This window comes from Rhagoletis zephyria, unplaced genomic scaffold, assembly GCF_001687245.7.
Source record: "Rhagoletis zephyria isolate East Lansing unplaced genomic scaffold, Rhagoletis_zephyria_1.1 Rzeph_scaffold_07071, whole genome shotgun sequence".
NCBI classification, from domain to species: Eukaryota; Metazoa; Arthropoda; class Insecta; order Diptera; family Tephritidae; genus Rhagoletis; species Rhagoletis zephyria.
Window position 1 is genome coordinate 773 of NW_016164154.1, and position 14280 is coordinate 15052.

General features: G+C 33.2%; 1 protein-coding gene across 1 annotated transcript; it reads right to left on the reverse strand.

The window, feature by feature from the left end:
- Positions 1 to 594: 594 nt before the first annotated feature.
- Positions 595 to 14280, reverse strand: LOC108373835 (uncharacterized). Its single transcript, XM_017629783.1, has 4 exons — positions 13871 to 14280; positions 5897 to 6089; positions 1178 to 1336; positions 595 to 1105 (listed from the first exon to the last, which is right to left on the reverse strand). The coding sequence occupies exons 2-4, from the start codon at positions 6012 to 6014 to the stop codon at positions 813 to 815; spliced, it is 570 nt and encodes a 189-aa protein (XP_017485272.1). The 5' UTR covers positions 6015 to 6089; positions 13871 to 14280; the 3' UTR covers positions 595 to 812.

Below are 14280 nucleotides of genomic sequence, written 5' to 3' on the forward strand. Positions count from 1 at the left end.
GCAACTTTACGCCATTTTTTCCATCATAAAATTATTTCGCTACATGAAGTCAACAATTTATATAAGCCAAAAATGATGTTTCCCTTCCGTCAGTTTTCATAGAAAATTCAAATAAAAAAATAATTTGTCTGTAAATTTCTGGCGAAACTGGCTGTTATAAAATAAAATACACGCACAAGTACATATATTAAAAATAAAATAAGAAAAACTAAATTATAAATCCATATTTTTGGTTTTTTAATAGTGGGATATTTCAAAGTCCTTAAAAAATCTTATATAACGTCGTAATTAGTACTTGGCATATTTTTTTCTTCTGAAAAAGGTTTTTTCCTCGAAATAACTTCCTGTGTTAAAATTATTTGTTTTCCCCTGTGCTTCAATACCCAAGTTCACTATGGGCATTTTTTGTAATTCCTAGACTAAGTTATGCGTAAAAAGACAAGAATTTCAAGCTTATAATCCAAATATTTAGGAAAGTATGTTTATATTTACAAGCTTATAGGGGTTAGGTAGTGCAATTAGATCTATATTAAAAATTCCATTTATAAGTTCAATGCTAAGTTCACGACCTTCTCTTGGCTCAGATTTAAATTATCTCAGTTATTTCAATTAAGTGTATTAAAAAGGATTAACTGCGGGGCCAAAAAATATGTTTTTTTTTCATTTGAAACTACGATTAGTTCCAAATAAATATTTAATCTCCCTTTTTCTACGAGATCTTAAATTTAACTCAATATTTACATATGCAAGTTAATTGTATAAACTACTATAAAGCAATTAAAAACTATTACATTGCTATAAACAAAATATTCTTAAAATTGTATAAGATCACCTTCTTCCACTTTGACCGTTGCTGTGTTATGTATTGTTGCAGCTACACCACCACCAGCGCGGCCAGCATTAAATAGCAGTGCATCACTAGCTGCAACCGTAGGTGGTACACCACGCTCGATGTGATTGCCCATTTTAATGGCAATTTGGTCTTGGAGATATTTAATTTGACGATCTAGATATGCATACGAGGCCAATTGAATGCACTTTACCCACTCCAAGCGCTCTTTGGCGGTACGTGTGGAAATGCGCTGTGAACTGCTACCTTCGAATTCTAAAAATTGTTTATGTAAAAATCTTACCATTAACCACAGCGCATTTAATTTAAGGTATAAATCGCACTTACCTAGAATGAAAGAAAAACCATCAAATTCCCGCTCTTCGTTGCGTATCAATGGTCGACAATTTTCAAGCACCAGCAGCCCAGAAGGTGGTGATTGTGGATCGTGATCTTTTAAATAGAACAGCAAATTGCCACGTAGTTTACACCAACGCGGATAGTTCACTAAAAGGGTGAAAAAAGAGGAATACATACATATGTATATTCAACTGTAAAATTGCCGTGCGATTTTTTTGTTGAAGCAATGCAGTGTTTTTTGAAAAGTCTATTAGAGCTTAAATGTGATGGAAGCACAATAACACAGGTTTACAAAAAAAAAAACAGTTATGCATATTAAACCAAACCTATGTATATATCCCTATGTTACTCGACACGCTGAATGCGAATCCGAGGTCCGTTAGCCTCCATCCAGTGCCGGATTTAGGATCCATGGGCCCTAGGCTCTTTCCGTGGTGCGGGCCCCCCTGGGAGTACTAAGGCAAACGGCGGGACACGGTTTCCCTTCAGACTTTGTACATTTTAAACAAAGTAAATTTCTTTTTGGTTTTGGTAGTAGGATAAATTGCAAGTTTCAAGTGGCTAAAACATAATTTGTTCTCGTTTCTTTTTGTAGCGCCGTACGCAACGTTGTCGAGAGGCCCCCTTTATTGATAAATGATCGCCTATATTCAACGAGTCTTAAAATTCTTAAATTTTGACAAATATTTTTTCCCACTATTTCTGAGATATTCGGTTGATATCGTACGCCGCTGATTTCTGATCAGCCAAGTCTACGCCGTCCATAGCATCGGGGCAGGCACATTTTCTCTTTCTACCGTCCTTCTGTTTTCTGTCGACATCTGCTATTATCGGTTTGTGACAATTAGACACAACAAGTACTCCCTTGAATCCATCCAGTGTATACATTGAAATCGTATGTATATAAACATTGAACTCGGTAGGACCTTGAGGATCAGTTACCAAAACTTGGGGATCCCTTTTTAAAGGCATATGAAACTTGGGATCGAAGTTGACGTCTTCTGTGGGATTAGTGCAGGTGGCAACGGCCGGTGCTTCACTCGCGTAATTATCGCATGACTATTCTTCCTGATCCATATTCGCATTTATGTTATCGGCAGCTTCTTCTTCGTCGTCAAATTCAGAAAAGGAAACATTTCTTTCATCTTCTGCAGTAGTGGCTTATGTTTTCAGCATCAAGAAAATGCTCATTGGTGCTCTCACATGGGCTAAAATCTTCATAAGCAGAATAGTCATACAGTATATCTGCCACCTCTTTTTTTAGTGCATATAAATTTAATTACGGTCTGAAATAATTTTCAATTTACATAAAAATTAGGTAAAAGGCGAACAGCATAACGCTAAGGCCTCCTCGTTAGCAGATCTTTCAAAAGACAGTAACGAGCTTTCAAGATAGTTGACAATTGTCTTACGAAAGACAAGTCGAGTTGAAAGACAGCTGCCAGAACTGCCCTGTTATACTGATTTGACAATATCTTATTTGAAAATTTGTCTTTAAAATTTTGCATACGATAGCCGAATGACAGAAAATAATGCGTGAAAGCTGTTTTATTAATTCACTTGCTTATTGCGCCATGAACCGCTACAAAACTTTAGATGCGCTTCAATTCTCTAAAACTTGCACGACAGCCACCGTTTTTTAATATTTACTTTATTTATGCTTTTTATAAATTATGTACTTATTTTAATTAAAAAAAGTTAAACTACGTTTTTTTATTGAAAAGTTGAATGTTGACAAATTCACTATTTTGACGAGCGAGGCGAACATCAAGTCGACGCGAAAATTTTATGTAGGCCGGCCTTTATACTCATAGAAAGTACAAAAGTTAATGAAAGTAACCCTTCAAATTTGTAATCACAATGCCTAGCCGCCGTGTACACGAAATGACTTTGCTTACTTTTTTCACTTTTTTCTTTCTTAATATAATTTTTTTAATTTTTCATGTGGCGCGGGCCCCTAGATTAGCGCCTATGTAGCCTATGCTTAAATCCGGCTCTGCCTCCATCACGTCAGTTGCGTGGTCAGTTGAAGGACAAGTAGGGAAAAATTCATTGAATAAACCTGAAAATGCATATATATGGCGTTTTAGATTCGCTGAACCCGAATTCGAGTTCCGTTGGCCGCCATAATGTCAGCTTCGAGGACATTTGAGGGTGAAATAGGACAAAAAATTTATATTTAATAAAAATATAAAAAAAAATTGTTTTTGTAGTCGCTGAATCCGAATATGGGGGTCGTCCCTTTATTCCTCAAGTACAAGGTCATGCGAGGGTCGAACTTCAGGAGAATTTTACTAAATTTTCGGGTTTATTCAATGAAGTTTTCCCTACTTGACCACGAACCTGACGTGATGGAAGCTAAGGGCCTCGGATTCGCATTCACGTTTGGTTTAAATGCATACACTTTTTTTTTTGTAAACTTGTGTAATTTAAGTAAAGGTAAACTATTTTACAAACCGACACCAAAATTTCCCTTTAAATATGTATGTGAGAAAGTGAGTATTTAGTGTAAGGTTAAATCAATATACCGATCAATAGTGCAGCGCAAGAATGGATATGTAGCTTTACACCACACTTATGTATGCACGTAGGTATTTTTGTGTGCGTTTTTATGAATTATAGTATAGTGTGCTTTAGGTGTGATAAAAATACTTTCTTTACCTATATTTTTTAAATGTTACAAAGAATATAACATGGTTTTTGTGTAAAAGAATTCGTTTATATGTGGAATTTGTTGCCCTGTTAAATATGAGAAAAAATAAATGATGGTTAAAATAATGAGCGTATAGGAAGTATTCATATATTTTAACTATTAAAAATGGTATCAGGATAATGAAAGGATTGTTTTACATATTTAAAGATCCGCAAACTGAAAAAAATATAAATACATATATAAGCGTGCATATAAATATGTACATAAAATATACATGTGGTTGTACGTATGTACGTACATATGTATGGAGAATCATATCTACAGACTGATAATAACATATTGTATAGTAATTGAAGTCAAAATTATCCCCGAATTCGTGCATTTTGACATAATGAGTTTCATTAAATATACATACATACATGAATCCAATAAATCAACAAGTAATTTTTAAGCAAAAAACAAAACCGTCTTCAATTCTCATATAAAAATTTAAGATTAACGTTAATTTCTTCGCGATCCAATTATCGTAACTAAACAAAATTAGTATGGGACCGCCCTCGAGGTGCCATCTTTCCGATCGCAATTGGTTAACGTGGCCCAAAGGTATGCGGTAACATACATAAAAAATAAAAATAAAAATCGGTTAAAAATACAATATGCCTTGATCGTTTATTTAATCTAATAAAAGATTCCAATTGAAGAATTCGAAAAGTCCCAGTTGGCCACAGAGTGACAACGAGTTCGAATCGAGGTCGTTACGATGTCGGTCTGTTGAAGTCGTTTGGATGAACTCGAAACAACGTCGAAACGAAGTCGGTTTTTCCATACAAATCGCAACGTCGTTCCGACTTCGTTTTTTCCCATCGAGTAGAAGTTGTTACGACGTCGGCTGCCAACTATTCTTAGCCATGGGGATAAAAAAGTGCCATTTAGAATAAAATAAGAACCATATTTCTCAAAGAAAAGTGCAATGCCAAAATTAGATAAACCAGTTGTATACACTTTAGAAAGTAGAAAAATTGAGTTGAGATAAAGAATTACACGTAAATGATTTCACAAAAATTGATTGAAATACATATTACTATTTTTCAAAAGTACCACTTTTGGCACTTTGTGCTAAATTTAAAAATTAAGGGCCATTTGAAGCAAAACAGGGCCAAAAATGGCACGGTTTGAGCCAAGTCGGCAGGCCTGCTGTGGAAGTCGTTTGGGTGCACTCCAAACGACGTCAAATCAGATTCATTTTTTCCATACACAATTTTTACTTTAATGAGCTACAAAAGTGCTTTATATATTTTCTTTTAATTGAACTATTTTTTTTTTTTAATATTGCACACAATTTGAAATTGGACTTATAAGGCTTTTGTTAAAGATTTTGAGCATCGTTTTGCACTTCGCTAGTATATCGTTTTTGCGGTTCGCCGGCCAACTGTTGGCGAACGTCGCTGGCGAACAAATTATTCACCAGACCGAGTCGGAAACGACGTCGATACGAAGTCATTTGGCATTTTGGGGTTCTGCTTAGTTTTTAGTAGAAATACTTATACATACATATTTTAGCATAAAAATACATAATTTTATTTTTACATATCAACCTATAGTTTTTGGGATTGCACTGCATGATGGCCTATAAACCTACCCGGCAGATAAAGCTACTAGTTGTGTAAAACCACTTTGATTTTAGCTTAAATTAAATAGTTTATCCATCTAGCTCAACTAGTAGGTATTGTATTTTTTTCAATCTAGCAACTAATAATTTTAACATGGAGATATCCAACGAAATGTTAATTGCCCGGCAATGTTATCAGCATCAACCAGTAGAATTACTATACTAACCTCCTACAATTTAAAGGCAGTTATCGCTAATCGCATAACAAGTGAGTTTTTGCTGATGCCGGTTAATTAAGTTAGCTGCTAGAATGTTTGTTTGAATTTTCATTTCAGGGTATGTACATATGCACCTAGCTGCTGTAACATTTCTTTTAGTAAAACAAAAATAATGTCCACGTTTTATCCCAAAATTCAAATATTTTTACAAACTTTTTTACTCTTACCATCGGCACGACGAAAGAAGCCCTCTTGACGTTCGGTGACAATTAATAGTCCTTCCTTCTCAAATTTCGTTGCTGGATTTGAGGCTAATGCAGTTAAACCAGACTTATTGAATCGCATATTTTCAAATTTGTCACTGCTTCGTCACACTTTACCGCCAGTGTAGTTCACTTGAAAGTTAGTGTGGTTGTATTGCTGAAAATTAAATAAAAAATGTTGAAATTTTATTAACAAATTTGAACAAGAACATTAAACTTAATAATACACTGTTGTTGTTAAAGTTTTATAATTGGGGGTATTGAAGAGTTATGATTCTTGATCGAGTTTTTCTGGATAAAGTTAATAATGTACAACCGGCTAATTGACAGATTTTGTACTAGTACGTTGACGACGGAAGGACTCAGTTTTATTCCTCGGCTACAACAGCATAAACGAAAACTTTTTATGCTACATATTGCCACAACAGGTTTTATACTGTTAAAGCAACTAAGGTCTGATTATATTGTTACTATTCTTCAATTAATTTAATTGTTGGAAATTAAAAAAATATACAGTCAGTCAATAAAGTTTAGGTACAGCGAATTTTTTACTATACGGGCAACTATTTTTTAAATATTTTATTTTTCCAGAAGGGTATGAATAATTACAAACATATCCATACGGCATTTATGGATTAAGAAATTTGTATTACATTTAAAAGCTAACGCTTGATATGATTTAATTTCCCACTGAAAATGAAACTTGCCCACATCTTTTAACTACTATCCAGCGATTGAAATGATACTAGTCTACTGCTGGCAAACCAATTGCATTTTCCATTCTTAAGTATTATTATTAAGTACATTAAGTATTGCATTGAACTGCATCACCAAAAAAGTTGTGGTTTTTCCGCCGGGATTACAAAATGTATTACATTTGCAGACGTCCACCAAAGTATTTCGGAAAAATATTAAGTTTTACGTGAGCGGGACCGATTTTAAAATATATCCAAAAATGGAGTTTTTTATGAATAAAAATAGTTTCTTAAAGAACTTTTTGGAACAAGCCCCCTCAGATGACAAAATAGTTTAAGCTTAAAAAATCTGCATAAAAATATTTAAAAATGCTTTCAACAGAATCGTAATATTTAATGAGATTTTTGATGTTGTGTTTTTTTTAACTTTTTTCAAAGATTGGTTTAAGAAAAACTTGAATAGCTGGGCTAAAACTATTCCGATTTAGACTTATGAGATATCAGTGGAAAGGCATTTTCCCCACTATTTTTATTTCCTTGCAAAACAAAATCATTCACGTTCCAAATTTATTTATTTATTTATTTATTTTTTTTTTTCAATTACCGACCCATCTTAATTCAACTCTTGGAATGATGCTCGTTCATCCCACCTTTCTCTTTCATACTTTTAATGAGTTAGTTTGCAATGATACCTCATAAGTTTAAATCAGAATCCAATTATTCAAGGTTTTCTTATACCAATCTTTGAAAAGGTAAAAAAAAACAACATTAAAAATCTTATTATTACGATTCCGTCGATTTTTTTTGTTTTTAATGTTTTTATACAGATTTTTTAAGCTTAAAATATTTTGCTATCTAAGGGGAGTTTTTTTTAATTATTTAAGAAACTGTTTTTATTCATAAAAAGCTCTATTTTTGGAAGTATTTTCAAGTCGGTCCAGCTCACGTAAATCTTAATACTTTTTCGAAATATAATAGATTTTATAATTCCAATGGAATTACAGTACCGATTTTTTTTTATGGGAAGTGATGCAGTATAATGTACATATGCTAATACATACATAGTATAGTATGTATTTGCAACAACTACAAGAGTGATTAAAGGTCAAAGTTCAAATTAAGAACTTTTTTAATACAGAATATCTCAAAGGGGGTTTTGATGGATTTTAAAATCATTCGATAGAGAATTTAATTCTCTTTAAGTACTTATGGTACTTATGATATACATATATGCTTTGTACAGTTTTCACAAAAATCGAATTAATGTACAAAATATATTTAAAAAAAAAATTACCCACCAATTTTTTTAAAATCACCTTATTAGATATATGCAAAAGTTCTAGAATTAAATAGAAAATTTATCAAGCTTTCATTTGATATACTTCAGTATGCTGTCAATAGTCCTCACTTTACAAAGTATTTAAAAAAAAACTACCCTGGTCCGTCCAACGCCGGCTACGCTATCCACACTATTTGTATAACAATTACTAAAGAGAATTCTCCTTTCTGTGTAAAGTGAGGACTATTGACTGCGTACTATTTAATTCTAGAACTTTTGCATATATGATATATATGATTGATGATTTAACAAAAATGGGTTTTTAAACATTTTTTTTTAAATGTATTTTATAAATTCTAGAACTTTTGTATATACTAACATATGATTGATGATTTAACAAAAATGGGTTTGTAAACTTTTTTTTAAAATATATTTTATAAATTCTAGAACTTTTGCATATACTAATGTGAGTTAATGTTAGCCAGGCATGTTGCAAACTGCTCTTAATAGGTTAGTTGGTTTCCTGTTTTTTAATTTAGTAATGTTTGATACTTAATTTAAGAATGTTTCAATTAATCTGGAAATAGTTTAATTTAATTTAAAAAAGGTTGCGCTTAATTTGAAAATGGTTTCAATTAAACTGGAAATGCTATAAAAACACCTTTCAGGGATCCACATATGTACATAAGCGGCTGTTTATTGATGTGCATGGCTGAGTCTATTTATTTCCACAGATAAGTCCATTTTCAATTCTACATACATACAAAATTAAATCCAATCGTTATCGCATATAAAGTCTTATCAACAACAACTTTGTATGTAAATAAATACTAAACGAATGTTCATACATACATACATACATATGTAGGTATAGTATTCGCACATTTATTTAACCCAACTAAACACAAACCATTGTTTTTGGGTTACTGGGCGGAGGTTCTTGATACCCCACCCACTAGAAAGAGAACAGTTCAAACCTTTTAACTCCTCGAATGCTTCCACAGACCCCTGGGCAACCATTTGAAAATGAGGTAAAATTAGAATTTTGACACCTCGGGTTACGCCGTCCATAGTATTTTTGCACAGGACACCTTTTCGCTTTGGGGGCCTTCGAATGCGATTAGTTAAATTTCGGTTAAGCGATCCACAGTATTTTGGCGCAGAACTCACTCCGAAATTCACAAAAGAATGCATATTTCAAACCCAATAATAATAATATAATAATAGATTGGCGCTTACACATATGTTAGTGTTTGGCCGAGCTTCTCCTCCGACTTGTGGCGTGAGCCTTGATGTTGTCACACAAAGCGGAGGGACCTACAGTTTTACGCCGACTCCGAACGGCGATTGTATTTTTGTGAGAAGCTGTTTTTCGTGGCAGAAATATACTCGGAGGTTTGCCATTGCCTGCCGAGGGACGACCGCTGTTAAGAAAAAACCTTTTTCTATATTTTTTTTGCGATGTTGCTTTGACCAGGGCTTGAACCCAGGTGCTGATGAGTGAAAGCGCGCACTGCTTACCACTACACCACAGCGGCCGACATTTCAAACCCAAGTTATTAATAAATTAGTGACCGAAAATTATAAAATTATTTTTTAAAATAAATTCTAAACCCTTGACTAAAATGTGTGTGTTCTTTCGTTCGGTATTTTGCGATGTGGTAATTATTCCGAGAACTTGTTCAAAACTTCCGAACATTATCATATTGAATATATCGAATGAGCTTTAGTTAAGAGCCTTAATGGATGTATTATATATCTAAGAATGTTTCATCGAGAAAAGTTTTGTTTAAGGCGGCAAACCCCTGGATATGGGCGTGGCAGTTCCAGGACTAAAGTTAGCAAAACGCAGATCTTATTGTGGACTTCGGCAGAATATGTATTCCCTAACAACGTTTGTCCCGCAAACTTTTTTTTTGTAAGAGAAGAAACTCTCATTTTAAAGTTATTGCATATGTGAACTCAACAATTTTTTTCTAAAGCTAAAATATATGTACATGGGTCATTTTCAAACAAAATGCTATTGTTTAAATACCTACTCCATATAAAAATATTTGTCCCCGCTCAGGTTATTCGATAATCAACATGAAAAAAAGTTTAAACAAAGAAAAAAATTAAAAAGGCATAACTGTTTGTCAATGACTACCATAACTTTTATAATGTATTCTAATTTTGCCTGAAAAATTTTATCAGCATAAGCCTGGCTTTCTATTATAAGATTGTCCCTCCGAAGTTTCCAGAATGTCACTTTTTTAATTATGTCGTGATATTAACATCAATTATTTTACTTGACATAAGAAGTCGTTTCTACGTAACCGGAACGACCCAGATTTTTTTTTTTGCCAAGGACTGTCACTCCAGCAACACTCCCACTCAAAAACTCTTTGGGGAGCATGTATGCTGCTACAACAACAACAAAATCAACAACACGCCACCTATTGGCAATATTTTTAGTTGAGTTATTCCTTTTGATGTAGTTAATATACGTTCTAAATATGAATAAAATCGGGCTATAAATACTTGGTTTTCAAATATCTCGACTCCATTTACCGGATTTACTCATCTTTCGTATTGCGTTGTAATCGGGTTCTGAGCCAAATGGGAAGTTTCAAGTCTCTAGGTCATCGAAAAGCTGGTCAAAAATTGATTGCAAGATTTGCTCCTAAACTTACATACATAAATACAGAGCAAGTTAAAAAGAAGCTTGTAAAAATATAAAAAAATACCTGTCATGTACACTTTGTTCGGAAAAGACCCACAAATGAATGTATGAAGAAGGGGCAACCCGGACATGAATTTCCAATCGTAGCTTTCGCACTTTACTGCACAGTCGCACTTTCTTAGAAGTTCAAAAACATTTTCTTAGCTTAAGTAATGTCGAAGATATAAGCGTTAAAAGACTATTTCCTAAAATGTTTTCAAAACGTACACTCAATCCAAAATCGGCAAAAAATCTGGAAAATGGTTGTTTTTGAGCTTCACTTTGAACGATGTGTTTAAATTGTGCAGAAACATGAATATGCAAAAAATAAAATTTTGGAAAATCAAGATTGAAAGTTTTTGTAATAAAAAAATACGAAACTTAACTCTACATTTATGCACTTCAAATTGCAATAAAAGTGGTTTCCGTGTACGCATGGTATTTTGGGTTTTGGTATAACATAGAACATCGAAAGGTTAATCAAGGCAACCCAATAACTCCAAACTGATAAATTTGCACATTCATGCTTCTGGCATAAGGGTGACGATGCATCTTAAATGTGCATGATTTACGTAGGTTTGAGCATTTTCCTGAGCTCATTGCATCGCACGTTTGATAATATAACGAAGTATTTCTAAATTTCAACTGTGGGGGAAAACGCAATCAAAGTTTTATTAATTCATACAGTTGGTATACAAAAAGACAGATGGAAAGACACATATCTTCACCAAATTTGGAAAGTTTGGTTTTCTGTTAGATTGAATATATTCTACTTATCAAGCTTGTTAATTGCGTAATAAAATCTCCTAAAAAGTAAATTTTGAGTTACCTCTCTATATCACTAAACGCGCGATATGTAAATCCTTTCTTCTCGTAACAGAGCCTGATATAAAGTACATAAAGATGCCACTATTATAGCGGAAGGATCGCTCATTTAAATAAAAAAAAATACACCTTGCTAATTACGGCCTTTTGCATTTCAGGTGATGTATGTATGTATGTATACGTTCTTCTATATATATATATGTAGGAACATTCATTACAAATACATGCATGTAGTTATGACCGGAAAATAACAACACAAACATTCAGAAAAAGTCTTAAAAAGGCCAACGGTAATCGTTGTGGCTAAGGTGTAGTCAAAGAATATTAATAATTGAATAATGAATACCCACAACCAAAACTATGTGTCTAGGAAAGTGCAGACTATGGAGGACAAAAACGGTAACGTGTAATAAAAAAATTGTCGTTGAATAAACAAATTTTAGCCGGTGTAATGTGTTGCTATTAAACACATACATGCATACTTATGTACATACATACATGCATGTTATGATGTGCTTTGCAAGGGAATAACAAATTCGTATGGAAGTATAGAGGGGTGTGTTCAGAAATGCATCAAGCCAAAGCATCAGTCTCTTTTACTTCCAAACTGTAATTAATCGAAATGCCTTATTTACGCAACTAAGTTCCAATTAGGCATTTAACCGTGGTTGCGCATATTGGACATTTCCATCAATTATAGTTTAGATATGAGATACTGATGCTTTGGCTCGATGCGCCCTACATCTGCGTCAATAACGACATAAGTGACCTAAGGTTTGACTTTAGATTAAAAAATTTATATTTTATTACGGTTTTATTGAAAGAGAATCTTGAGTTACACCTATGGCTAGTAAATCGTTAAAATAATTTAATAACACAATGAAATTTTGCTTTAAAGTGAAAATGGCTTACTTTGAGATAAGTTGTTTTATCAAACTGCCTCAGATTCATATATTTATGCACTTAATACAACCATATTTAAATACATACATATATACAAATCGCTCCTTTGATGGAAGCACGCCATAACTTAACATTGTGAGGAAAAAGACTTTACGGTTTTCACTTATATTTTCCGCATTTAACAAAAGTAAATAATAATTAACGATAATTCCTTGCATTTGCAGAGGAAGATTGGTTATAGGTACATAATCGCTAAACAAAATGGGAACGAGTAAAGTTACAGAGAATACATGTATGTACATATGTATGTACATCCATACATTGTCTTCATATGAAGGACAACTCACATATCGTTATGGATTTTTTACACAACATAAGAGAATACTTATCCCTAAAAAGGATTGTTTTTATCACGGCATTCTGTATACATACGCATGTACATATTTACATTAGGATTCTCCAAAAATGCATGTGAAAAAGTAAAGTCGGAATTTTTATGCCCTCATCCCCTAAGATTGTTCTATGTATACCGAAAAAATATACCCCTATTTTTTATTTTGAAATCACAAAATATTTAGAGGTCGCTCAAAGCGCTCAAAGTTTTCCATGTATTTAATATGGGAAAACCCTCCTTTTCGTAGAAATGGTATAGAATTCTTGAAACTCAATATTTTTCGATCGGAAAACTCTCTTCAGGAGATTCCCAAAAATAATAATCAACTATTTATTTAACCATTTTTTCATAGTACATATTTATATTTTATTGGTCCGCCAAAAACCCAGAAAAGTACAATGGGTAGATAAATAAAAAACCTTTCGTATTAAAAAATGGTTAAATAAACAATTGGGTATTGTTATTGGAAGTCTCCTGAAGAGAACCAGAGTTTTCTGATCGAAAATATTGATTTTCAAGAATTCCATACCACTTCTACGAAAAGTAGTTTTTCCCATAAAAAAAAGTACATGGAATAATTTGAGCGACCTCTAAATATTTTTTTTTTTGATTTCAAAATAAAATAAGTAATTTGTGAGCACAAACACAACCGACTTCAACGCTACTATAAAAATTTAGAAGTACCGTTAAATTCATCATGATCCAATGATCGGGTCTAAACCAAATTAGTATGGGACCACCTCCGAGACACTACCTTTCCGATAGAAAAAGAATTAACGAAATCGGTTGACGTGGCCCAAATTCGGTCAACAAATAGGGGTTATTTTTTCGATATAAACCACCCTAAGGGGTTAGAGCATTACAATTCCGAGTTTACTTATTTTGGGCCACCCTAATGTACATACATACATAAATATAAAGTTTGCAATGTCGGTTGCTGGCACATATTTATATCAAGTTGATAGATGTGGGCTGAAGTATAATTTCCTTATGTATTTCGTCGCCAAATTGACTAAGCATTCAACATTCCATCATCTTGAAGCTACATAGGTATATAATCGATTTAAATTTGAAATAATAAGATGAGATGAAGAATTTATCATAGTTATTGTATACAGATATTAATACGTAATTTACATACCCGTATCCAGTGCGTCCTGTGTTGAAAATTCAATATTCCTGAATTTTTGATGTCATAAGCGTTTAGGTAATCTCATTTATGTAAACATTCGAGTGCATGAAGCAGTCTATGGATACGTGTTACCAATAATCCAGTTTCCAAATCTACACATCCGCTTTAGTGAAATTTGTCTGACTTATATTTGTTTATTTTAGCAGCTGCTTTTAATTGATTGTGATATGCAAAATCCACGCTGGCATACATACATATGTATATTTTCTAGTTTTAAAGCCGTTTGCCAAGTGGCATAAGCACTTACAACACGACATAATCCTCTTCCCCGACACTGGACTATTTTAACTCTTTTGGGTGTTTCTCAAGTGTCCCACTTTTTTCCAGCTGCAATTTTGCAGCATAGAAAGTTTTTTTTT